Source organism: Sorghum bicolor, chromosome 5, assembly GCF_000003195.3.
Source record: "Sorghum bicolor cultivar BTx623 chromosome 5, Sorghum_bicolor_NCBIv3, whole genome shotgun sequence".
Lineage (NCBI taxonomy): Eukaryota > Viridiplantae > Streptophyta > Magnoliopsida > Poales > Poaceae > Sorghum > Sorghum bicolor.
Genome location: NC_012874.2, coordinates 62499866 through 62527602, shown reverse-complemented (window position 1 = coordinate 62527602; position 27737 = coordinate 62499866). Strand labels below are relative to the sequence as shown.

Sequence of the window (27737 nt, the reverse complement as noted above, 5' to 3'; positions counted from 1 at the left end):
GTAGCCCACATGTCAAGCCATTTTTCATCTTGTAATGAGCATGGATGTAACAAGATACAAGGATCCTTTTCTAACATTCTGTTTTCCCTCCCGCTGATGTTGATCTCTTGGTAGGGTTTTAGTATTGGTAATAGAGTATAAATGGTAGGAGCCATAAAATTAAGCCATAGTGTTAGCACGGGCACTATACTAGTTATGGAAAAAAATTTCTCTTAATGTGCTTTTCATGTGGGAGGTAATGATGTTCAATCTTCACCTATATAATTTGTTTGCTAAATTACAGATTATTATAATATAAATGCATATGCTATACTAATATAAATATGGTATACGTATATAATTAGACACATATATATAGGTCATGTTTATCATATATATATGTACTTCCTCTGTACCTGTAAAGAAAGTCGGTTTGGACAAGGTTTGGTTCAAACATTAGAAATATAAATCATGAATAACTTTTAAATTGTTGAGAAATATGATATAATAGATTTATCTTAAAAAATAATTTTATAAAAATATACATACACAACTTTTTGATAAATATTTTTTTTCAAAAATATGGAGTAAAAGTTAGGCTTTGAGACCATGTTATTGTCCTAAACGACTTTCTTAACAAGTATGGAGGGAGTACGAGGAGTCCGCACTACCTCACATTTTCAACAGGGTCTGCCACTGGATACACTACACCATAGCACCAACATTAGTGATAGATGATCTGACGGCAAAAGCGGTTACAGGGCAGACAATCTGACGCTAAAAACTTATAGCGATAGACTTTTGCTGCCGGTGTAAGTCCTGCCGGTAAGAATTTTTAGCCTCAGACAGTACCTTTAGCGACAGATCGTCAACCTATAGCGATAGATAGTCTGTTGTCAAGTTTCAGCGACCGATGATCCATTACCAAGCATATACCGACAGATCATCCAACAATCCATGTATTTATAGCGTCAGATCGTTCAACAGGACAATACAAATATTTAAAAAAATACAATGAGAAAACATGCAGCCCAAATTCAAGTTTATGGTCCATCACATACATTACACAGAGATCAATACAAATAAACATACAATCTTATCTTGTCTTGTGTTTGCCTAGCATACACGGTGGATGGGGAGCGATGGCCGAGCATTGGGATAAGTCGTTCCGGGCTGCGTGTGTTTGCTTGGGCACCGTTTGGTGCATGCATGCATTTTTATTTCCTTTTTTTATTTTTTTTGTTTTCATTTGGAAATTCTTTTCTAAACAAGAAAGCTAAAAAACCAAAATACAAAAATATACAGGCTCACATATATAGACACACATATACCCTTGTTAAGATTAAGTTTTCATACATTTAAACTGAATCATAGAATTCTATTTCTATGGGTTCCTTATGCTAAAAAAACAAAATAAAAATATATAGGCTCACGTATCAAAACATTTAAAATAAAATGGAATCTAATGAGATTGAAGTGCATTAGATATCAAATTTTAGGTATCGAAAAGTTGGATAGTGGTGGGGCACGCAATCCCATTTTCTTTAGTGATAGACAGATTGATGGTATACTTGGCGATGGATAGGTCAACGTTAAATATCAATATCTATAGCGACAACCAATAAATTGCTAAATGAGGAATTAGAGATAGATGATCTCTAAGTTATTTTTAGCGACCGATGATCCATCGATAAATATAATTTTTAGCATCACATGTCTGACGGTGATGCTGTGTTGTGGTGTAGTGATAAGACCAAGATCAACGACGATGATACTTCCATTCCTTAACAATAATGGCACGTCATCCTAGGAACTGTTGCGGACAGCTACCATATAAAGTATATGGCTTAACCACCAGATGAGTGGCCAGAATAACATATATATCAAAAAAAAGGACAGCGCGCGGTAGTGTGATTGGGTCAGCACGTCTATATAAACCGTGCATTCTAGATAATGATTGAATGAAGGTTGGTATCTGGCTTAATTAGTGCCCCGTTTGTTGCATTATGTGGTGGGGGTGGAGTGTGATACTATCACCTCCACTAGCTCTAAGCTGGCGGTAGAATTTAATTTTTACAGGCGGTTTCAATTAACGAACGCCTGTAAAAATAAATTGGCGGGCTCAACTAAAAAACCACCGTCTGTGAAAATCAATTTTCACAGGTGGTTTTCCTAACAAAACCGTCTGTAGAAATCATGTATTTTTACAGACAGTTGAAAGGTCCAAATGGCTAGAGGGGGGGTGAATAGCCTACAAACTTCACTAAGCAAGTGAGTTAGTAAAACAAATGGCGAAGCAAATCTAGCACCAGCTCAACTAAGCTATGGAAGCCACCTATACAAACTAGTACAAGGCTAAACACTAAAGCACAACAACAAGAGAAGGCTAGTTACACTCCTAAACAAGAAAGCTAAACTAAATAAGCTAAACAACTAGCAAGGTATAAAGGTAAGTAAGGAGTGGAGAGTGATTGTTATACCAACGTTGTAGAGAGAGATATATCCAACCAATCACTCACAATCACAAGAGAATCCTCGGCAAGAGATGACACAAGATTTTTACTGAGGTTCACTTGCTTCCCGGCAAGCTAGTCCTCGTTGTGGCGATACACCCACTTGATGGATCACGAGCTAATTGGCAATCCAAAGCCAAACCCTCAGCGGGTGCCGCACATCCACTCACAAGATGGGGATCCTCTAAGCCACGAGCAATCCACTAGAGTAGCCAATTGCGATCTCCTGTGGGGAAGGCTCAAGAACCCCTCACAAAACACTTGGTGAGTTTCGAAACAATCTCCAATCACGAGCTCAACACCACCGCTGCTCCAAGCCGTCTAGGGCGTCGGGAAACACCCAAGAGTAACAAGAAATCCACAGCAAACTCAAGAATCAAGTGCCACTAAATGCAACTCTCAAAGCAATGCACTTGAATCTCACTCAATCTCACTAGGATAAGCAATCGAGCAAGGAGATGAGTGAAGGGAGTGTTCTCTAGCTCAAAGTATGTCTCAAGTATTCAAAAGTGCAAGAGTGAACCTCCCAAAGCCGGCCACCTCCTATTTAAAAGCCCCCTCAAAGAAAATAGCCGTTGGCTGTTTTCACTGGGCTGAAAACGGGGGCACCGGACGCTGGACCCCCTACGTCCGGTGCACTGGGGTTGGCCACGTGTCCTTCCTCGAATTCGCGTGTCAGTTTCTAACGACTACCTGCAACACACCGGACGCTCTACAAGTCCACACCGGACGCGTCCGGTGCACACCGGACTCATGCGCAGAGAGTTCCGCAAACCGCAGGGTCACCGGACGCTAAGCTAGTCCACACCGGACGCGTCTGGTGCTCACCGAACTCATGCGCAGAGAGGGTTGCAAAACCTCCTCACACCGGACGCAACCCACCGGACTCTCTCCGGTGCGTCCGGTGCACTCTGCTACACCTGACAGCACACCGGACGCTAAAGGCCAGCGTCCGGTGCCTCCGCTCTGAGCGTCCGGTGAGTGTTTTCTCACTGAGAAACACTCCCGCGACTTCTCCAAATTTCCCACCGACGCAATAGAAAATATACACTTATTTTTCTCAAAAGCGCCGAATCCCGCCGAGCTTGAGAGGAAACCAAACCCCTCTCAACCCTAGGAACTCCACCTCCTTTGCAAAAGTGCTAACACCAACAAGTGTCCACCACCAAAGTGAAAGTGTGTTAGCTTTTCACAAATATTTTCCCAAAGGAGTTAAGTTAGCACTTTACTAGATCCTAATGCATATGCTCAAGATATGGACCTAGTAGCACTTGATTCGAGAGATGACTGTGATTTCCCCTCTTGATAGTCGGCTATCTATCCTAAACCCGGTCAATCACTTCTCTACTCATCTTAGACCGGCAAAAGTAAAACCCTATGTTTATACCTTTGCCTTGATAACTTTGCTCCTCGTCTATCACCATGATCTTCACTTTATGCTTCATCCCTTTGTGATCATGTGGCCACCTTTCCATGCCACCATGCACCTTCATCACATGTGTTGCTATGCCTAACTCAAATCACTTAAACACAAGGCATTAGCAACTTGGTGTCATTAATTACCAAAACCAAACTTGGGCTTTCAATCTCCCCCTTTTTGGTACTTGATGACAACCATCACAAAGATATGAAATGAAATCATAATGAACTTGAATTGCTTGTCCAAAGCATTGTAATCAAGAGACAAGGTTGGACAAACATTTCAATTTCAGTTTTTGGTAGTATTAGCTCCCCCTACATATGTGCTTCCATGAGATTGGTTCAAGTTTGCACATACGCATGAATTGGAATTTTGGGAGATTTATTACTACCAAAATGATGCTAAGGTATATAGAATGGACCTTTGAAGCGTGATACCAATCGGAGTTGCCAATATACCATCCTTAGCACCAATGTGGCTAGACATACATCAAAAACTCAAGATACCTCGTGAGATCACATTATATGTCTAGATACCACAAGAATATAAAGCTCTATGCTAGAATTCAAAGCATCATTCAAGTTCTATTTCTAGCAAACACCAATCAAACAATAGTAGTGAATTTAAACTTGCAATGCAACACCTCATTATGTTAGTGCACATACAAATGCAACAAATGGTTCACGAGCTTGCTCCCCCTATTTGTGTGCTCAAGTTTTAATTTAATTTTTCCAAAAGTTATCTCTCCCCCTTAAGCACTTTTCTCCCCCTTTATGACTTTATCTTTGTTTCTCTCCCCCTTTGTCATCAATGACCACAAAGATTCAAATTTTAGTGAGAATTAAGTCAATCAATGTGAGGGTCAAATTATGGTTCAATCTAGATCACTTGTCTAGAACATGTAATTCGGTTTGATCCGAGGACAAACTTTTTCACACCTCATGAAGTATAAGGGTTATCTTGACCATGTTGAATTACACATCATAAGCTTATATTCTAGATTCAACACTAGGCTTGCAAGCTCACAAACATGTCATATGCTACCACTAGATCAAGCAATCATAAAGACAATAGTGGTACCATACATACATCAAAATCTTTTGATTTTCATGAATGAGCCTATTTGTCATGCAAACATGTCTATATGTTCTAATCATGTCCTTAGCAAAGTATGAATGCTATGTCAACCAACTTTACCTTGCTTTGTTGAAGGAGAGGCATGTCATATAAATGTGGGGGTGTACTCATCTCAAGTTGGAGAAGTCAAGTATGTTCAATTCATTTCTCAACTTGCAAAATCTCTTCTCATCAAGTGGCTTTGTGAAGATGTCGGCTAGTTGATCTTCGGTGCCAATACTTTCAATGCTAATATCACCCTTTTGTTGATGGTCCCTTATGAAATGGTGCCTTATGTCAATGTGCTTGGTTCTTGAATGTTGAACCGGATTTTGTGTCATCTTGATTGCACTCTCATTGTCACATAGCAAAGGCACATTCTTGAATTTTATTCCAAAGTCATTCAAGGTAGCTTCCATCCAAACTAATTGTGCACAACAACTACCGGCACTAATGTATTCGGCCTCGGCGGTTGATAGTGCAACACTATTTTGTTTCTTTGATGACCATGAAACTAGAGACCTTCCTAGCAATTGACAAGTGCCACTTGTGCTCATTCTATCAATCTTGCATCCACCATAGTCGGAGTCCGAATATCCAATCAATTCAAAGTTAGACCCCTTGGGATACCATAATCCAACATCATGAGTACCCTTAAGATACCTCAATATCCTCTTGGTTGTCTTCAAGTGACTCTCCCTTGGTGAAGCTTGATATCTAGCACACTTGCACACACTAAACATCACATCTAGCCTTGATGCGGTGACATAGAGCAAACTTCCAATCATGGATCGATATAGCTTTTGGTCTACCATGTTGCCACTTGCATCACTACCTAGTTGATCATTTGTGCCCATAGGTGTGCTCATTGGTTTAGCTTCTTGCAACCCAAACTTCTTGATCATGTCCTTGATGTACTTTTCTTGACTCACAAAAGTGCCATCATTCATTTGCTTGATTTGAAGACCAAGGAAGTAACTAAGCTCTCCAATCATGGACATCTCAAACTCATTTGCCATCATTTTTCCAAACTCTTCACAAAAGTCTTGATTGGTTGATCCAAAGATAATATCATCAACATAGATTTGCAACATAAACAAGTCATTTCCTAGTTTCTTGGTGAGGAGGGTAGTGTCAACCTTTCCCATCTTGAACCCTTTAGAGAGAAGGAAATCTCTTAATCTCTCATACCATGCTCTAGGTGCTTGCTTCAAACCATACAATACCTTCTTGAGCTTGTAAACATGGTTGGGTTTCTTGTCATCTTCAAAACCGGGAGGTTGTTCAACATAAACCAACTTATTGATGTATCCATTGAGAAATGCACTCTTCACATCCATTTGATAGAGCTTGATGTTGTGGGCACAAGCCTAGGCTAATAATATTCTAATTGCCTCCAATCTTGCAACCGGTGCATATGTTTCTCCAAAGTCAAGACCTTCCACTTGCGTGTAGTCTTGTGCTACTAATCTTGCTTTGTTTCTCACAACCACACCATCTTGATCTTGCTTGTTTTTAAAGACCCACTTGGTACCAATCACATTGTAGTTCTTTGGCCTCTCAACAAGCTCCCACACTTGGTTTCTTGTGAAGTTGTTCAATTCTTCATGCATGGCATTTACCCAATCGGAATCTCTCAATGCATCTTCTATTCTCTTTGGTTCTTCAAATGAGACAAATGAATAGTGCTCACAAAAGGATGCTAGCCTTGATCTTGTTTGTACACCACTTTGAATTCCTCCAATGACTTGATCCAATGGATGATCCCTTGGTATGCTTGTAGGTTGGAGTATTGGGAGTTGATTGCTTCCACTAGCTTGATTTTGATTTTGATCATCATCATGAGAGTCACTAGTACTTGCTTGATTTGTATCAATTTGCACTTCTTGATTGATCATGTGAATGTCACCATCATCATCAACTTGTCTTGGCCTTATGTCACCTACATCCATGTTCTTCATTGCATTTGCCAATTGATCTCCTCTCACATCATCAAGATTTTGAGCTTCACTTTGAGATCCCTCAGTTTCATCAAACTTAACATCATGGACTTCTTCCAATGTGCCATTTGTCAAGTTCCAAACTCTATATGCTTTGCTTGTGGTGGAATAACCAAGTAAGAACCCTTCATCACATTTCTTCTCAAATTTACTCAATCTAGTGCCTTTCTTGAGAATGTAGCATTTGCAACCAAACACTCTAAAGTATGCAATGTTGGGCTTTCTTCCATTCAATAGCTCATATGGTGTCTTCCCAAGCTTTCCATGGCAATAGAGACGGTTGCTACAATAGCAAGCCGTGTTGATAGCTTCACTCCAAAATGAATGGCTAACATTGTATTCACTAAGCATTGATCTAGCCATATCAATAAAGGTTCTATTCTTTCTTTCAACTACACCATTGGATTGAGGAGTGTATGTTGGATAGAATTGATGTCCAATGCCAAGATCATCACACAATTCCTCAATTCTTGTGTTCTTGAATTCACTACCATTGTCACTTCTAATCTTCTTGATAGTGGTTTCAAACTCATTTTGCACCCTCTTGACAAAAGACTTGAAAAGATCACAAACATCACTCTTGTCATAGAGGAAGAACACCCAAGTGTATCTAGTGTAGTTATCTACTATCACAAATCCATACTTGTTGCCACCAATGCTAGTATATGTTGTTGGCCCAAATAAATCCATGTGCAATAGCTCAAATGCCTTGGATGTGCTCATTTCACTTTTCTTAAGATGTGCATTTTCAACTTGCTTTCTGGCTTGACAAGCACTACATGGTTTATCCTTCTCAAAGGTGACATCCTTCAAACCTCTAACTAAGTCATGCCTCAATAGTTTGTTCAATTGTTTCATTCCAACATGACCAAGCCTTCTATGCCACAACCAACCCAAACTTGATTTGCTAATTAGGCAAGATGTCAATTGAGTATCACTATCATTGAAATCAACCAAATATAAGCTACCATGCCTAAATCCTTTGAATATCAAGTTTGATCCATCAACACTAACCACCTCAACATCATCACTACCAAAGATGCATTTGAAACCAAGGTCACAAAGTTGTGCAATTGACAAGAGATTGAAATCGAGGCTCTCAACTAGCAACACATTTGATATGCTCATGTCATTTGAGATAGCAATTTTACCAAGCCCTTTGACCTTGCCTTTCTTGTTGTTGCCGAAAGTGATAGAATCAAAGCCACCATTTTGATTTGTATCAATTGATTTGAACATACAAGACTCTCCGGTCATATGTTGAGTGCACCCACTTCAAGCACCCAATGCCTTCCTCCGGCTTTGTAATTGACCTACAAGACAAGATCAATTCTTTTAGGTACCCAAACTTGATTGGGTCCTCCAAGGTTAGCAACTAAGCTCTTTGGTACCCAAATGGCTTTCTTCTTTGAGCCCATCCATGGTGCACCAATGAACTTAGCATGAACACCTTTTGTATCCTTGGTAAGCACATAGAAAGAATTAAACTTGATTGAGGATACATTGGCTTTGGGTTTCTTGTTCATGCATTGTTGCTCTAAATGACCAACTTGCTTGCAAGCTTTGCAATACTGACCATTGTTCTTCACAAAACTAGTCTTGTGAGGAGCAAAGGCAGCCTTGCCTTTCTTGGGGTTATAGCCCAATCCCTCTTTGTAGAGAGAGGCTCTTTGGCTACCGAAGCACATAAGCAAGCGGTCCTCACCACCATAAGCCTTGGCTAAGGTGTGATTGAGCTCTTTCACCTCCTTCTTGAGAATTTCATTCTCAACTTTTAGTGTGGTGTCACAAGTGAAACCATCACTACTAGATGAGGATGATGTAGATGTGCTACATGAAGGGTTAGTAGAAGCAACAACAATAGGCTTACTTAAGATATCACATGTTAGGCCTATGTTGCAAGTTTTAGCTTTCTCCATTTTAGTTGACTCATTTTCACATTTGTTAACTAGAGAGGAATGAGCTTATTCAAGCTTAGTGTGAGCCTTTTGAAGCTTCTTATGGTCTTCCTTTAGACTCTCATAAGATGCTCTAAGCTCATCAAGTTCTTGCTCAAGGGTTTTCTTATCCTTAAGCAAGGCCTTGCACTCATTTCTAGTTTTTTTATAATGATGAGTGCAATCTTCTAACATAGTGATTAGTTCATCTTTAGTTGGTTCATCATCATTACTATCACTATCACTAGCATGGTCACTCTCATCATCGGATGATACCTTAGTGGCTTTAGCCATGAAGCATGATGGAGTGTCGAAGATAGAGCTTTTTCCTTGAATTGCAATGCTACCATGCGCCTTCTTCTTGGTGCTCTCATCATCACTTGAGGAGTCATCACTATCCCAAGTCGCAACATGGGCATCACCCTTCTTCTTATTTGAGCCTTCCTTCTTTAATTTCTTGCTTCTTTTGCTTCTTTCTTTCCTTCTTGATAGCATCTTCATCATCACTATCATACGGACACTTGGTGATGAGATGATCCTTGCTATGGCATCTAAAGCACCTCATGGAATGGTCATTCTTCTTGGAGGAGCTCTTCTTCCTTCTTGCCCGATAGCCCTTCTTCTTCATAAACTTGCCAAATCTTTTGACAAGAAGAGCCATCTCCTCATCTTCATCACTATCACAAGAGCTTGCTTCTTCTTCACTTGATGATACTTGCTTGGCTTTGCCCTTGGATGTGGAGGCCTTGAATGACACACTCTTCTTCTTTTCATCATCCTTCTTCTCACCATCCTTCTTCTTTTTCTTGATCAACTCATCCTTCTCATCATCTTCTCTATAAGCATCATCGGTCATCACTTCTTGGAAGACTTGTTGGGGAGTTGATTCACTAAGTGTTGTCTTGACTAGCACAGTGATCAAAGTGTCAAATCTCTTGGGCAAGCTTCTCAAGAACTTCATAGAGAATTGACTATCTTTTACTTCTTCCCCAAGTGCCTTGAGTTCATTCACAATGACTTGCAACCGGTGAAACATTTCCGGCACACTTTCATCTTCTTGCATCTTGAAGCTTGAGAACTTCTCTTGGAGGACGTATGCCTTGGCGGTCTTGGTACCTTCGGTGCCTTTCAAATGTTTCTTCTAATTTTGCCCATGAATCATGAGCAACCTCAATGTTCTTGATTTGCTCAAAGGTCTTGTCATCAAGAGCTTCATGAAGAGCACTAATTGCAATGTCATTGCATTGAAGCTTCTTTTCTTCAACCGGTGTTGGTGCATTCTCATTTGCAACCTCAAACTTTGTTTCAGTCACCTTCCAAACTTCTCTATTGATTGACTTTAGATGGGCAGTCATCTTGACCTTCCAATAAGCATAATTTGTGCCATCAAAGTAAGGTGCCTTCTTGGTGTTGTTGATATGCAAACTAAGAGCCATTTCTTCACCGTAGGTTGTTAAGCCTCAAATAAACGGTGCCTCGGCCCTGAAACCACTTGAAAGGTCCAAATGGCTAGAGGGGGGGGGTGAATAGCCTATTTAAAATTTCTACAAACTTCACTAAGCAAGTGAGTTAGTAAAACAAATGGCGAAGCAAATCTAGCACTAGCTCAACTAAGCTATGCAAGCCACCTATACAAACTAGTACAAGGCTAAACACTAAAGCACAACAACAAGAGAAGGCTAGTTACACTCCTAAACAAGAAAGCTAAACTAAACAAGCTAAACAACTAGCAAGGTATACAAGTAAGGAGTGGAGAGTGATTGTTATACCAACGTTGTAGAGAGAGATATATCCAACCAATCACTCACAATCACAAGAGAATCCTCGGCAAGAGATGACACAAGATTTTTACCGAGGTTCACTTGCTTCCCGGCAAGCTAGTCCTCGTTGTGGCGATACACCCACTTGATGGATCACGAGCTAATTGGCAATCCAAAGCCAAACCCTCAGCGGGTGCCGCACATCCACTCACAAGATGGGGATCCTCCAAGCCACGAGCAATCCACTAGAGTAGCCAATTGCGATCTCCCGTGGGGAAGGCTCAAGAACCCCTCACAAAACACTTGGTGAGGCTCGAAACAATCTCCAATCACGAGCTCAACACCACCGCTACTCCAAGCCGTCTAGGGCGTCGGGAAACACCCAAGAGTAACAAGAAATCCGCAGCAAACTTAAGAATCAAGTGCCACTAAATGCAACTCTCAAAGCAATGCACTTGAATCTCACTCAATCTCACTAGGATAAGCAATCGAGCAAGGAGATGAGTGGAGGGAGTGTTCTCTAGCTCAAAGTATGTCTCAAGTATTCAAAAGTGCAAGAGTGAACCTCCCAAAGCCGGCCACCTCCTATTTAAAAGCCCCCTCAAAGAAACTAGCCGTTGGTTGTTTTCACTAGGCCGAAAACGGGGGCACCGGACGCTACCAAGTGAGCACCGGACGCTCGACCCCCTGCGTCTGGTGCACTGGGGTTGGCCACGTGTCCTTCCTCGAATTCGTGTGTCAGTTTCTAACGGCTACCTGCAACACACCGGACGCGTCCGGTGCACACCGGACTCATGCGCAGAGAGTTCCGCAAACCGCAGGGTCACCGAACGCTAAGCTAGTGCGCACCGGATGCGTCTGGTGCTCACCGGACTCATGCGCTGAGAGGGTTGCAAAACCTCCTCACACCGGACGCAACCCACCGGACTCTCTCCGGTGCGTCCGGTGCACTCTGCTACACCTGACAGCACACCGGACGCTAAAGGCCAGCGTCCGGTGCCTCCGCGCTGAGCGTCCGGTGAGTGTTTTCTCAATGAGAAACACTCCCGCGACTTCTCCAAATTTTCCACCGGCGCAATAGAAAAATATACATTTATTTTTCTCAAAAGCGTCGAATCCCGCCGAGCTTGAGAGGAACCCAAACCCCTCTCAACCCTAGGAACTCCACCTCCTTTGCAAAAGTGCTAACACCAACAAGTGTCCACCACCAAAGTGCAAGTGTGTTAGCTTTTCACAAACATTTACCCAAAGGAGTTAAGTTAGCACTTTACTAGATCCTAATGCATATGCTCAAGATATGGACCTAGTAGCACTTGATTCGAGAGATGACCGTGATTTTCCCTCTTGATAGTCGGCTATATATCGTAAACCCGGTCAATCACTTCTCTACTCATCTTAGACCGGCAAAAGTAAAACCCTATGTTTATTACTTTGCCTTGATAACTTTGCTCCTCGTCTATCATCATGATCTTCACTTTATGCTTCATGCCTTTGTGATCATATGGCCACCTTTCCATGCCACCATGCACCTTCATCACATGTGTTGCTATGCCTAACTCAAATCACTTAAACACAAGGCATTAGCAACTTGGTTTCATTAATTACCAAAACCAAACTTGGGCTTTCAGCGGTTTTCCTGTAAAATCATATTTCTACAGGCGGTTTCTTAAGAAATTCGCCTCTAGAAATAATTTGAAATTGAATTTTTTGATTTTTTTCAAATGACTTTGTTTGAAAAAACCATCGAAATGAAAGTTGTATATCTCGAAAAGTTATGAAACTTTGTAGTTGATAAATTTTTTTATTTGAAATCATCTTGTCGTCAAAAACTATGTTTGAATTTCTCAAATTTAAAATTCAAATTTTGTAAATGACCTCGGATGGATAAACTACTAATATAAAAGTTGTAGATCTTGAAAAGTTATGAAATTTTGTAGTTGACAACTTTTCTATTGGAACCCGTTTAGGGTCTCAAATAATCAATATATGCTCGGTTTAGTATAATATGTGGGTAACTAGTATAGACACAAGTGAGTGATAGGTGGAGTGGTAGAGGAGGCTATGCGCAAGAGCAAGGTCTCAGATTCGAATGCCACTGGTCGCGGTGGTATAATTGAACCGCCCGCCGAATTTCTACTATTTCTATAGGCCAACAGCACAGTCGGTTCGTCAATCCATCTGTAAAAAAGAGTTACGAACCGGCTGTACAGTACCTCTGTGTACTGGTGCTCGATCGTGGCAGCGCAGTCCTTCAACACTAGATGCCACCATAGTCTGCGTCTCGTCGTCACCACCGGTCCAAGAGGGTCGACGTGGTCACTCCTTGGAGGAGATAGATGAGGCACGTCATGCTGCTATCCCACACTCAACTACTAAAAAGATTTTGAAAGACGACAGACCCCTAGATTAATAGCAGGGCCGTCTCTATAATTTTGAGAGCCCTTGTGCAAGCAAAAGGATAAGGGTCCATCAAATTTTTTTTGATATGTCAAATATATAAAATATATAGTACAACTAAAAAGAATTAATTTGCACCATATGTTTTAGTTTATAAAAGATAATTATAGTACAACAATAAATAAATAGGATAGAATTAGAAATTTAGAACCCTATCACGGAATAGTAATAACAAATTGATGAAGTCTCGATCAGCCATGCTCTTACTCTTCCTGCTCCAGTGTCTAGTAGTGACATCGTGTGCGGACGTGTGGTGTTACCGTGTCATGGAGCCACATTGTTGCATTGGACGATTGGGCAATAGGATGAGAAAACGATAAAGGGAAACATTAATTTGCTCAACTAATCGATCAAGCGAGAATATAAAGCAACACTAGCAATAGGTGGATGTGGATGACGTGCTGATTAATGAATTTCTTTTTTAAATTAATTGACAAATTTCTGTAGTGTGTGTATAAGCCTCTAAAAAATTAGATAAATCTATATACTAAGTATTATATATATTACATATATATATTTATAGGCCCCTTAGCGGCATGGGCCCCCGGCCGTCGCACCGGCTGCCCACCCCCTAGAGACGGCCCTGATTAATAGAGCAGGCACAACAGGACGCCGCCTTTGTTAATTGTACAGGACACCCTAAGACAAACGCCGGCCTCCATTAATCTTTAATAATGGAGGTGGTCATTTTAAGAAGACCGTGTTTGTTAAATGACTAACAGAGACGCGAATTCTTATTGGCCAAGCGTCTCTATTGATATAATAAAACTTTAGCAAAGACGGGCTTCCTATAAGGCGTCCTCCACACTAATAAATACAACAACCCAACCACACTATATTCTTCCTCTACGAGCACCCCATTATTTTTACAGGGTGGACAGCTCTAAAAATGAAAAAAGATCCATTTTTCAATGGGGGAGGTTTTGATCTTGTTATCTCTGAGGGAGGTGGACATACGAGGTTTGCGCTCTCATATCCTCTTTCTTTTCCCTTTTTGAAGTTTTTGGTGGTTTTGTGGTGGTCTACATCTCCTCCAATATGAAATCGGTTTTTAAAAATAGAAAAAAAAAATTTTAATACAGGGAAGACCCACTGGTTATCAAGTCGCAAGTCGCGCATTATTTCACGTAAAATCACATGCTACGCGGTCGGTGGGATTCGAACCTGAGATTGTGTACATATTAGAGTTTAGTTCCCCACGTACTATCATAAACCAAGCATAAATTGATTATTTAAGGCCCTAAACGGATTCAAATGGAAAAGTTGTCAACTACAAAGTTTTACAACTTTTTAAGATCTACAACTTTTATATTGGTAGTTCCTTCATCCGAGGTCATTTACAAAATTTGATTTTCAAATTTCAGAAATTTAAACGTAATTTTCAATGACAAGATGATTTCAAATGAAAAAATTATCAACTACAAAGTTTCATAAATTTTCAAGATCTACAACTTTCATTTTGACAGTTTTTTCAAACGAGGTCATTTGAAAATCTCAAAAAATTCAAGTGTATTTCTACAAGCGGATTTCTTAAGAAACCGCCTGTAGAAATCATATTTCTACAGGCGGTTTCTTAAGAAATCCGCCTGTAGAAATACATGATTTCTATAGGCGGTTTTGTTAGGAAAACTGCCTGTAAAAATTGATTTTCACAGGCGGTTTTGTAGTCGGGTACGCCAATTTCTTTCCACAGGCGTTCTTTAATTAAAACCGCCTGTAAAAATTATGTTCCACCGCTGGCTTTGAGCACTTCTGTACTAGTGAAAGTCGATTTTACATTAAATACTTTTTATTTATCAACCAATCACCATTAATAATATTGATGATAGCGTCTGATTAGAAAACAAAATGAGGGTATATGCATCTTTTATGATCTCTCTTAGTTTGTCTCAAAATTTCTAGAATGCACTATATTATAGGACAGATGAAGTATGTCAATTGTTAGTATGTATTTATATCAACTCATGTTGCCTACCTTTTTTTGACATCGTGAATCCATATTTTGTTATTTACGCATTGAGGTTTGTATTTTTTTAGAAAATTGAAAAGACACAATGGCTATTTATTACCAACGATGATTAGAGACAATGAAATTATAAGCCAAATGTTCCTAGTTTTTATGAGAAATTTCAAGGTGTTATCTCGTTTTCCTACCTCTGAAATCTTATCAGGATTAATGTGTAAGCTCCATTGGAGACCTCTGGTTAATAATATTAAGATTGTGTCGCATTATTATATTCAAAGTTAATTAGATGATGTAAATAAAGTTTCAGAAATAGCATACATGCATGCATGTGGCTAGCTTTTTCCAATAGAGACAAGAGACATTGGTAGCTTGAGATATATGGTTAACCAATCTTTTAGATCAGTTTAATGAAGCAATGGTGCACTTGCAGGAAGCAACGACTTGTGACGTAGCTTCAACCATCGACAGCTGCATGAAGGAGCACAATACTTCATTGGCTTTAGCACGTGAAAGGATAAAAGCACAGCTGCTAGAAGAATCATGGAAAGATATTAATGAGGAGTGGCTTAAACCAGATAGAGACCAACCAAAGGAGTTACTGGAAAGGATATTCAACCTGGCTAGAACAATGGAGTTTATATACAAAGGTGATGTGTATAACAATAATCATGCCATCAAGGAAACTATCAACTCTCTGTTTGTGGAGTCTTTCACCAACATATAGGTTGGTGTATGCTTTGTTCATCACATGCTGCGTTAAAGCATCTCTGTTCAGTGCTATGCTATCATGAAAATTAACAAACTGCCAAATGTGTATATGTTGAATATGTTTTTTTTCTTATGTTTGTATGATCAATAAAGTATAGTATATATGTATCGTGAGTGTAGATGCTTGGTATATATATGTTGGACATGTTTTTTTTATTAACAACAAAAGGCAGAGTTTAAATCTGCAGCAAGATTAGACAATTGCATATGCCATATGGTAGTTCACCCTCATGAACACCTCATCAGATGATAAAAAAATAGCACATATATATTGCTTAATTTGGAGTTTAGATATGAAAAGTATATTTTATAGATACAAATGTTTATGTGTTATTTGATATATTTCTAGATAAATTTAAAAAAGTTTGACTCGTTAGGATGGGTGCGAGACGTGTATTTATTTGTGGATGGAGGGAGTACATGCAACTGGACAAATCGCAACAGTACACAATACAGGTATGTAGGGTTTTACCTCATATAGTACGTATACAGATTAAGCAGAGAGGCCGCAGCGTGCACGCATACATGTCTGTCCACTGCCCAGTGCATGGACAGCAGCCATGCGAAAGGAGCCTGGCGAGGTTTGCATTTTGAGGAGGTTATAGTCATTATGAAAGTGACACCTGTATATCTTTAGAATTGCTCAATTCCAAAATGTGCTAGGTGACTAGGTAACATACTAGAGTTAAGCACAATGAAAGTGATTCAACTATATATGTACCAGAAGAGAGTTGCTTTGGAAGAATATCACCTTACATTTGAAAAGTTGGTGTATATTTGAATATTCCATTTTGCTAATACACACAACACCAATTGTCTACCTTCAAATTTGCTTCATTCCTAATGTACTAATAAATGACCTACTAAAGTTAGTCACTTTGAAAATGACCTCACTTGGACTTACTACAACAGTCGCTTTTGAACAGACCTTCAGTTCCTAAATTGTACAAATTTAGTGCCATTTTGAAGAGGTTGTGTCAGTATAAGGTGTTACTAGTATAATTACTTTGAAAATGACCTGGCTCTTGTATGTCTCACTTAAGATATTTGAAAGGGACAATTTTGAAGTATTAGCGAAATTGATAGTGCACACCACATTCTTCATTTACATTAGGGTCCTCATCAAAGTTGAGTAGTTTTTTGTTACAAAATTTATTTCGTGGCCTTAAAAATTGCTAACCGTTTACTATAAAGTTTCAAAACACGAATATTTGGTGTAGATTTGAACATTCCTTGCTAATACTGCAATGCCAACTGTACACCTTCGAAATTGCTTCATTGCTAATAAACAGTTTTAACATATTTGAGCTAAACAGTTTTAAAGTATTCAAGATGCCATTCTACATATTAACAAAATTCATCCAACACAATCATATCCGTTAGCCTACGGAATTATTAGTTCTATTAGAATTTTCATTTGCCACAAGTTATCTTATATTTTTATATTAAAATCAAAGTTCTTTAGCAAAACAAATCCATAAATAAGAGCACCGGGAGCGACGGACCATGATCGACACGTCCACACCACAGCCACTGATTGGCTGGTGGTCTTTATAAAGGGACTTCAGGCGTCCACTGACCATGCAGAGACAAGTAAAGTAAGCAGCAGCCATGGAGGGATCCGCCGCTGCAGCGCCGCTCCGCACGCGCGTGTGCATCATCGGGAGCGGCCCGGCGGCGCACACGGCGGCCATCTACGCGGCCAGGGCAGACCTCAAGCCCGTGCTGTTCGAGGGCTGGATGGCCAACGGCGTCGCGGCGGGCGGGCAGCTCACCACCACCACCGCCGTCGAGAACTTCCCGGGCTTCCCGGGGGCCATCATGGGCGGCGACCTCATGAAGCGCTGCCGCGACCAGTCCCTGCGCTTCGGCACCAAGATCGTCGCCGAGACCGTCGCCGCCGTCGACTTCTCAGCCCGCCCCTTCCGCGTCGTCTCTGACAAGGCCACGACCGTCCTCCTCGCCGACGCCGTGATCGTCGCCACGGGCGCCGTCGCGCGCCGCCTCAGCTTCCCCGGGTCCGACGCGTACTGGAACCACGGCATCTCCGCCTGCGCCGTCTGCGACGGCCCGGCCCCGATCTTCCGTGACAGGCCCCTCGCCGTCGTGGGCGGCGGCGACTCCGCCATGGAGGAGTCCAGCTTCCTCACCAAGTACGGCTCCCGCGTCTACATCGTCCACCGCCGGAGCACCTTCCGGGCTTCCAAGATCATGCAGGACAGGGTGCTCAGGAACCCCAAGATCCAGGTCGTCTGGAACTCGGTGGTTGTCGAGGCCTTTGGCGGCGCAGACGGCGACGGCGACGGCGGCCGGCGGCTGGCTGGCGTCAAGGTCAAGAACCTGGTGAGTGGTGAGGTGAAGGATCTTCAGGTGGCTGGTCTCTTCTTCGCCGTCGGGCACACGCCGGCGACGGAGTTCCTGGGTGGGCAGCTCGAGCTGGACTCACCGTCTGGATACGTGGTCACCAAGCCGGGCTCCACCCACACCAGTGTGAAGGGGGTCTTCGCTGCCGGCGACGTGCAGGACAAGAAGTATCGCCAGGCCATTACTGCCGCTGGATCAGGTGAACACTCTGTAGTGCTCTATATGATTCTTCTACGTCGTCTATTCATGTATTGCAATTTGCAAGTGATTAATATGCAAACATATCGATTAGAGGAACTTCACCGCTATGAAACGGATTGACACAGACGGCTGAAAAATTAAATATTTTGAGAGGCACGCCCACTTCGCTATGTAAAGGTTTGGTGCTGAGCCTGCTGATGATGCGAGCTCACTAGTGAGCTCACCGCCGAGACGCTGCGCCCCCCTCCCAAGGATCTAAGTACATCACGTGCGAATCGGGACACCACACCGGATCTATAAGGAGAGTGGGATAGGGATAGCAAGAGTTGAAGGAGAGAGAGAGAGAGAGAGAGAGAGAGAGAGAGAGAGAGAGAGAGAGAGGAGGAGGAGGAGGAGGAGGAGGAGGAGGAGGAGGGGTAGAGTTCTCGTCGGGTGGGGGCATTCCTTCATGTAGTGGTGGGTGGGTGGCGACGGGGGGTGCGTCTGATGCAACCATGATGTGCTTGGATTTGAGTTTAAGAGAGGAGGAGGTGCCCCACTGCCATATGCAAGCTATGTTGTTGTGTCTACGTGCCATGCCGTTGTGGGGAGAGGAGAGAAGGGGTGTCGCCATTGGGGAGAGGAGATTGTGGGGAGGTGGGGTGGAGGAGGAGGGGATAGGTGAGGAGTGGGACCGCTAGAGAATTGGGATGGGAGTTGAGATATTTGGGGTCCATGGTCCTTTTATAAATGTGGAATCATTTTCACTGCCCGCTTGTATTACAAATTATTGGTGAAAATGGTATTGAATGCTAGTTTGTATCATGAACTGGTGGGTGATATATTCTTAAGAAGCAATTTTTGTTGAAAATTTTGTTGCAAAAGTGTTTACTGTAGTAGTGATTGGCAATATTGTAGTGCTAGTTCATATGGAAAGACTATAGATAAGATGTAGGTGGGCTGTAACAAAACTATAGCTAGACTATAGCGGGCTATTTAGAACTACAATAATAAGATTTAGAGCTTTACTAAACAATAGCACATAGCTTTAAAAAACACATTTGTCTAGAACCAGCAGCCAGGTATCTAACCAAAAATGAGTTTGTGAACCGTCATTGAGGCCTTGTTTAGTTTACTTCAAAAACCAAAAACTTTTCAAGATTCAATGTCACATTGAATCTTACGGCACATGCATGGACCACTAAATATAGATGAAAACAAAATTTAATTGCACAGTTTGCCTGTAAATCGCAAGATGAATTTTTAAGCCTAGTTACTCTATAATTGGATAATGTTTGTCAAATAAAAACAAAAGTGCTACAGTGTCAAAATCCAAAAAAATGGATCTAAACAAAGCCTGATTTTAAAAGACCCAAAACCCATGAAAGTATCTTTGACATTTATTAGGCCTTTCTAGAAATGAGAGTCGGTTTGTTTTTAAACAACTTCCTATAATTTTGTCTTTAATGTATTTATTTCGTAAGAGTTCTCCTTCATCCTTGTTTAGAAAGAGTTAACACTTACTTGTGGATGCACGTGACGATATGTAATTTTTCTATTAGTTACTTGTGGATGTTGCAGGGTGCATGGCCGCTTTGGATGTTGAGCATTATCTGCAGGAGGTCGGTGCACAGGAGGGGCAAATCTGAGTGTCTGATTGACTAGTTCAGTTGACGGTGCTGAAATAATAAGTTGCAGTCTTATGAGCGGTATGCCGTTGACTGTCATGATTGAAAATAAAACCTGAATAACCACACTGCTTAGTAGCACACTATTCTTCTCATTATGGTCGTCTAAACTCTAAACTTATAGTGATGTACTGGGAACCAGTTCGTGTTTACCGGCTATGAACGTATCATTTAGATATCTCTGTTTTTTTAGAAACAGGAGGGACTTGGAGCCCCTACTGAAATTTTATTAAAAATTTGAAACATACAAAGTATTACACAGCAGGTTCAAGAACCAAAGAAAGTCAAAAAGAAAATAGCCAAGATTACACAGGCTTCTAGCCATGAATCTGTCACATACTATGTACTTGGTCACGTAGTCATTTCTATTTGGAACCTTTCTTACTATTCGGGCCAGAGCTTCAGCCATGGGCCGCCTGGGTGTAACTGGGCTCGGCACATGCATTTTACAACTCTGGTATTTAATGTTCTAAAATCCAAAAACTTTTCAATATGAGCTTAGCGTCTGGAACACTCTGGTATTTAATGCTCCAAAATCCAGTTACAACCAGAGTCGGTAACCAACTGATTGTATAAATACTAGAGTTTAGGGTTTCCTTCCCACAGTCCACTCCCCATCCGCAACCACCGACGCCCCCAGAGTCGTGCCCCAACTCCCAGGCCGCGACCCTCCCACTCCTCTCACACAACCGTGCCCGACGGCCCTCCCCTTGCATGCCCGCCGCCCCTCGCTCCCTCCTTGCTCCACCTTCCTCCCTTGAAGTGGCGACAGCTTCCTTCCTTCTCAGTAGTGGCGGCGATGGCGACCTCCCTTCCTCTCGAGCAGCGGCTCCCTCCCAGCCGAGCAGCACGGCATCGGCTCGTTCCTTCCCACTCGACGCCCCAGCCTCCTGCGAGCTCCCTCCAGCGGGCAGGTGGTGGATCCAGTGAGATCCTCCACGTAGAGCTCCAGATCCGATAGGTGGGAGGTGGATCCAGCATAGGAAGACGACGGGGTGGCCGGATCCGGCGAGGGATGACGAAGGGATCTAGGTCGGCTGCCTCTTCTTTGATGGGTTGCTCCCCTCCCCTCCGAGTGTCTCTTCCTCCCATCTCTGACGTGGTAGAGGCGATTCCAATCGTGACAAGCAAGCAGGTCCAGAGGTCTCATCGTCGAGCACCAACGGCGATGTCACCGCATCGATGGGCTCGGCGGGCACATGGATGGGCTCGTCGGGCTTGTTCATTGATTTTTTTTCTTTTTTATTTGATTAACCAAGGTGGTCAGTAAACCGCCTTGAAAAAAGGTCATTTACCGTGACCTTTGATCCGAGGCGGTTACGAAAACCGCCTCGGTTAACTGATTTTGCCAACCGTAGTAGTGTATACAGGGATGAAAATGATACAAATATTTTCCAACCGTATTCAAAACTGATTCCATTTAGTGGGGTTTAGATCTGTCTATATCCGAGTTTGAATATTCAACATCAGATACCATATCCATATTCGAATACTTAAATCGTATATTTATGATGTCGACATCCAATTGTATCTTATCCGACATGATTGACATTATCCATATTTGAATCCGAATTTGACCAGAAATATGAAAACAAATATGACATTAGTGTATCAATCCGTATCTAATCCGTTTTCATCCCTAAATACATTCAATTCAAACATTCAGTCAAGCATCGGAAGAATGAGACGGTGCAGCAGCCCACCTACGTTTCGGCCAGCCACGCAAGGCCCAACTCCGTTTGCGAGCTATCATAAGGCCCAGATTAGGCAGATCCGCAGTTCATACGCTCGCTAGCTGCACAAAGATCACAATGCAAGTGCAGTCATGTCATTGCCGTGGAGTCAATAAACTAAGTCATGTTAATATACTTGGCTAATTTATATCTGATCTTTAGTGATTTGGGATATACTTAATGAACATCATATAACCACGAGGACCATTAAATTTTTGCTGCATATCTAGCACCACAAGACCCTAGAAACCATGGAAATTGTTGTGGAACCAACAAATTAAATCAACCCCTTCTGATGCCATATTGAAGATTAAATGGAAAGTGCAGAGAATTTGAGGTAGGGTGAGAAGACCCATGGACACAAGTTGGGGTAACTTTCCAATTACCCTTCTACTAGATCTCCACTACTCTCTGTTCTTTTATTTATCTCTTTTCAATTTAGTTCTTTTATTCTCTACAACATTACATAATTACATAAGAAGGCTTACACACACATGCACATCGTCAGGAACACGCTTGATTGTTTAACAGCCAACACATATGCATCTTAGCTGCCCATCATGACGAGTCCTCTAGTAGAACTCAATGCTCGAATAATGGCATACGCTTGGTACCATGAAATCCTAGCTAGGCATTGAACATGCTCAATGACTTGATCTTACTTGCCATAGATCTGAAATATTTCAGACACAACAGCATGCTTGGACAATCATGAACGCAGGAATTAGTTTTGAATAATAACGGTTGGGGAAAACGCTTCTCTTTCTGAAACCAGTCCACGGCTGAGCCCAGCAACTTGGCAGGTGCGTGCGCAATCCACGAGTTCATGAACTCATTATTCACACTTGCCCATCCCTGTACCTTCTTGGCCTGCTGTCGTTCAGAACATTTTCCACCCATGTCTTTCCGAGTGGTTAGTCTCCTTGACATCTTCTCGACCCGAAGGTATGAGCCACCATGCTTGGACTTCCACAGCATCTGATATGAGGAAGCTTCAACATTCCCATGAAGGCAATCTACCGCCTTTGGCAGCATCATCTTGCCCAGCTGTTCAAACGAAATGTTGGCATACAGGCTGCCATGCTGCATGGCCTCCCCGTTGACTGTCTCTGTCGCTGAACCCCCAACTGTAGGTGACAAATCTTCAGAGCAGGTATGGGGCCAGAAGTGCATTCCAAGTTTTAGATATGGTAAGTCTCTCGTGCAGCTTGTTTTGCTTTCTCCATCAATGACCGCTCTTTGCTTGTTGTTCCCAACTGAGAGTGATACATGGGCCAACAGATACACTTGCATAACTGGTTCCAAGTATATATCACATAGCAATGATTCTGATGATGAGCTTGTGGCACTGTAGCTCCGGGCATAGTAATGATCTAGTTGCTGACAACAAAGCGGGTTCGGTTGAAACCATTTACAACAGTTGCTGTAAAGACTGTTGTGGAGTTCACAAACAGATGATACCCAGCACAAGTCTTGCATTGGTACCTGGGTGAGCTTTGTCTTCACAGTCTCAACTGTTGAGCTCAAGTGAGGCATGAATAGCTGTAGGCAGCTTACTGCAACCCCAACTATGTCGATACTCTCAGAGAGCCGTAAATTGAGGGCAAGGATAAAATTGTTCTCTAAAGCATTGCTATCTTTAAGTAACAGTGTCAAGGCAACCTCCATCTCACGGTTAGGTGGACTAATAGGCTGTAGAAGAAACGACAGATGTTGACTCCCTCGAACAAAGCAATACTTTGTTCCTTTGCCAGCAAGAAGATGGCGTATAAGAGGATCAAAGAACATATATCTACGTGGCGTACCACCAAGCTCCACATACTTCAAGAACTCGCTCGCACCATCTGCAAACCGCTCGAATCGCCGGACGGCAGCGGCGCCTCTCAGCTCATCCTCGCCGTCTCGGCTAAAGATGGATGCGACGAACGACCTGGCAGCGTAAGCGATCTGCGTGGGAAAGGAGGAGCTCCTTACAGTGTCCTCCTCTTCTTGCAGGCGCTGCCTGCACCTGCGCAGAGTGTCATCACACTCCTGTGCGGCGCGCTTGAGCTTGCTCTGCCAGCGCAGCAATGGCGCGCTGGTGGTGATGTTCCACTTGGTGGATGTCTCGAGGGCAGCCTCCAGCTTGATGTGCGCCATCTCTCCAAGTTCTCCTTTGCTTCTGACTTGTGCTCACACCTGTCCTTGAATCTTGACAGGACTTGGTTAACAGCCTCCTGGGCAACTGCAGAACCGACCATCTCTGCTGCCATTAGGATCGATCAAAGCAACGCAACTTGTAGAATCTGTTGTCCTGTGTGAGCTCGGAAAGATAGCAAATGTACTCATCAGTATACTAAAGATGGACAAGACGAGAGACCTGCCACTCTACCAGTGGAGAGGAAACCAGAACGTACCTGGAGAGATCGAACCAGCTGTGTACGTCAAGGCCACAGCAACAAACACAACAGTTTGAGGATCTATCCTGCCGAGCGAAGTGATATATAGAAAAGCCATTGGAACGCGTCAGGCTTAGGCATATGCCATCGTGAATCAGAATTCCACGCACTGGACCGAGAGCAGTCAAGTCAACTGTGGACTAAACGTAGAAGATCGTTTTTTTTTAACCACAGTTCCCTATCTGTAAAACTTGGCAGGAAACTGCCATCGTACATCGGCAGGGGAACAGGTAGAAAAACAATTGCAGAAGATTAAGACTGATTGCCTACATTATGCTAAGCTAAAGGTTAGTTAGGTATACATTGACCAAGAAGACTTGGGAAGCAAGGAAAATAATCTTTTTGTCAGAGTTAGACTATAGTCTAATCAGAGGGAGTTCTTTTGTTTTTACACAAGTTCTTAATGTTACATTGCTTACTTTGTGTTTACAAATGAAGAGAGTTTTGCAGCATACATAATTTAAGGCTATGTTCGATTCAACTTCTGGAAGATGTTTCTGTTGTCAAGAAACAGAAGATCTCAGGGTTATTTTAACCAAATAGCTTACAATCATTTCACAGCACATAACTCACAGCAGCTTTTCTAAGCTCAAATTAATGTAAACAAAACAGACCCTAACTCTTCGTATACTGATGTATCATACTTTTTTAGTATACTGATGTATCATTCTTTTTTTTTTTAATCTACTGATGTATCATTGTGGCTCACTAGTTTGGTTATCATGTCATAGCTCTTTTTCACTCGCTATAATGCATGCCAGAATAATCTTAAAGCTTGTGCATTTAATAGTTTTTGCCACATAGAGGGTTTTTATCCAACACTTCATTGATTTTGATATATAGCTTACCGTTTTACAAAATATAATATTGGAACATTTTGGTTAACTAAAAATATAGTTACACTAATCCATCAACCTATATATGGTCCAACATATGCTAGAATGTTACGAGGGTTAAATGTCAGAATTATGTGATAAATTTAAACTCACAACTAATCATAATTACTTTTTACCACTTTCTCCATTTCTAACATAAAACACATATAAATACTACGTAATCCCCATATAAACTTTGGTTTTATCTATTACTCTATATTTTTATATTCATAGCTATTCCAGTCCATATTCATCGTACTCAGAGAGTTTTCGTTTGTTTAGTTCAAACCTTAGGCTAAGTTAACCAAACTAGATTTTGGCTTTCTAATTTTTATATTATTAGTCTGTTCAATTTTGTATATGTATGTTAAGTGGAAACACTAGTGTTAAGTATACATTTCGTTCAAAGCACTCTTTCTATATGTTATTAAATATTGATTTTAGGTCATAAATTAAACTCACATTACTACAATTTTAGCATGCACCCAAAGCTCAAGCTACTGAATTTTCTGTATCACCAATGTTTGTTTGCCAACATTTCTTGTAAAACATAGAGTATTTATAATTAAATTATTTGAAGGGGTGTTTAAAAAAGTGTAATTTATAAAAAATAGCAATTTAAATAATTTATCATGGATTATTAATATAATTAAATATTGTGAAAAATATATGCTTGTAGCTACTGCACCCTATACTTTTTGGTAATGTGGCACAACATATTAGGTACGTTTATTTTAAGTAAGTTAATGTTTTCTTGACATATTTATAGTGGTAACAATGGAAATTTATATTGTTTCCATAGGAAGCCTGTTTTTAATAATGATGGAGTATTGTAATTTATATATGAATATGCTTAGGTTATCTTCAAAATAGCAAAAGTAATTTAAATGGACATTAGGGCCGGGGGACACATTATATCTTTTCACAACCCAACATGTTCTGTACATCTTGTACGTACTCTACAGAGGTAATCCTACTCTTCATCTTCGGCTAGCGAGAAATCCAAAACAGATATATAATGGCAATATTTTGGAGATCTCATTAAACAAGCTATTGAAGGGCATTTTGCCACCCAATTTGTATTCATATCAATAAGATAGGATATAAAGAGCTTCTTGGAGCTGCTGCTGTAATATTGCCGTTGCAACTTGCAACACTTGTTGCTCCTGCATAGCGTATGAATAATGTTTTGGGTGGAAGTAAACAAGGCCTTATTAGGCCCTTGTTGTTGGCTTGCCCAATAAGGGTCCTTGGAATTAGTGAGACGGCCTTGCTTCCTACTCACAACTTTGTGGGGGTTGTGGGACGCCAGAAATAGAGAAATCTTCCGAAACAAAAGGAGCAATGACCGGCTTATCATTTCACGCGTATGTGATGATCTTAATTATAATCTGGCGCAAACGCCTTAAAAAATGCAACTCTTGTAATAAACAGTCTAAATACCAACTCCAGTTCGCTGGAGAACTCTCTGATCTAACGAATTCAAGGTGGGGAAGCTCTCCCCCTGTTTTTGTCCCAAAAAAAAAAAACATTGTGTATGTGTGCATACTAATTTCTCCCTCCCTACCTTTGACGTACGGCCCAATATGGTCCAATGGCGACTGGCCCAATCAACAACCTTTCTTGTCTTGTCCCCGTAGCCTGCTAACGCGCATCCCGCGCACAGACCACTCGCATCCCATCGGGTCGCTCGCTGTCGCCTCCGCCCTCTCGTTCCAACTTCCAAATCAAAAGCCTTAGACTGGATCCCATCCACGCATGCAGCGCCGGCGGCGCGCGGCGTCTACTCCGGCGATCCGGCGTTCGTAGGCGGCGGCCGGCCAGGAGGCGCGAGAACTCAGGGGCCGCGCACCTAAATGGCGACGACGGGAGTGGCTGGCGGCTTGGCCGGCCGGTGGCGTCATGCTTGGTACGGTGGCCGACGCCGGTTGTGGCTGCCATGCATTGTGGCAGTAGGCCAGGAGTTGAGCAGCAGGACTACCGGCCGGCCGTAGCAAAGAAATCCAACAGCAGCTCGCCCTAGCTAATCCGAGAATGGTGTGCATGGTTATTATTGCAGACACATACGAGCGTAGTACTGTGCTGTTGCCGGTCTGGCTGTGAGTCTCCTCCTCTCCGATCGACCGTGTGTGGGTCGTCGCCGCGACGAGCTGGCTGCCACGGAAGCGGACAGCGGCGCGAGTCTCCCTGCAGGCAGAGCTCCATCCGGCCGGCACGCCGAGGGTTCACGCATATGCTATTGCTAATGCCTAATGCTACGCGACGGACAAATCAGCAGGCAGGCCAATCACGCAGATTATATTCCCCTGCTGTCTGTCTGTCTGTCGCCCACGCCTACTCCGTGCGTCTCCTACTCCTACCACGTACACGGAACGAAATCGCACGATTATATTACCTGCGAATCCTGCCATTAATAAATTAACTACTATATACGTTCTGTCTGCAGTACTGTGCTGCGAGGCAGACAAGTGTCGTCACCACTCCGTCCGTCCGAGTCACCCTTTTTTTTTCTTGGATTGGATTGGATCACCCTTGATATGAAC

General features: G+C 42.1%; 1 protein-coding gene across 2 annotated transcripts; it reads left to right on the top strand.

Moving 5' to 3' along the window:
• On the top strand, positions 17512 to 20326 carry LOC8059347 (thioredoxin reductase NTRB). 2 transcript variants are annotated; one of them, XM_002450915.2, is made up of 2 exons: positions 17512 to 18479; positions 20042 to 20326. In XM_002450915.2, exons 1-2 carry the CDS (start codon positions 17528 to 17530, stop codon positions 20107 to 20109), a joined length of 1020 nt encoding a protein of 339 aa, XP_002450960.1. In that variant the 5' UTR covers positions 17512 to 17527; the 3' UTR covers positions 20110 to 20326. The 2 variants fall into 2 exon arrangements, with proteins under 2 accessions (XP_002450960.1, XP_021317396.1); XM_021461721.1 differs by having other exon boundaries at positions 20023 to 20326.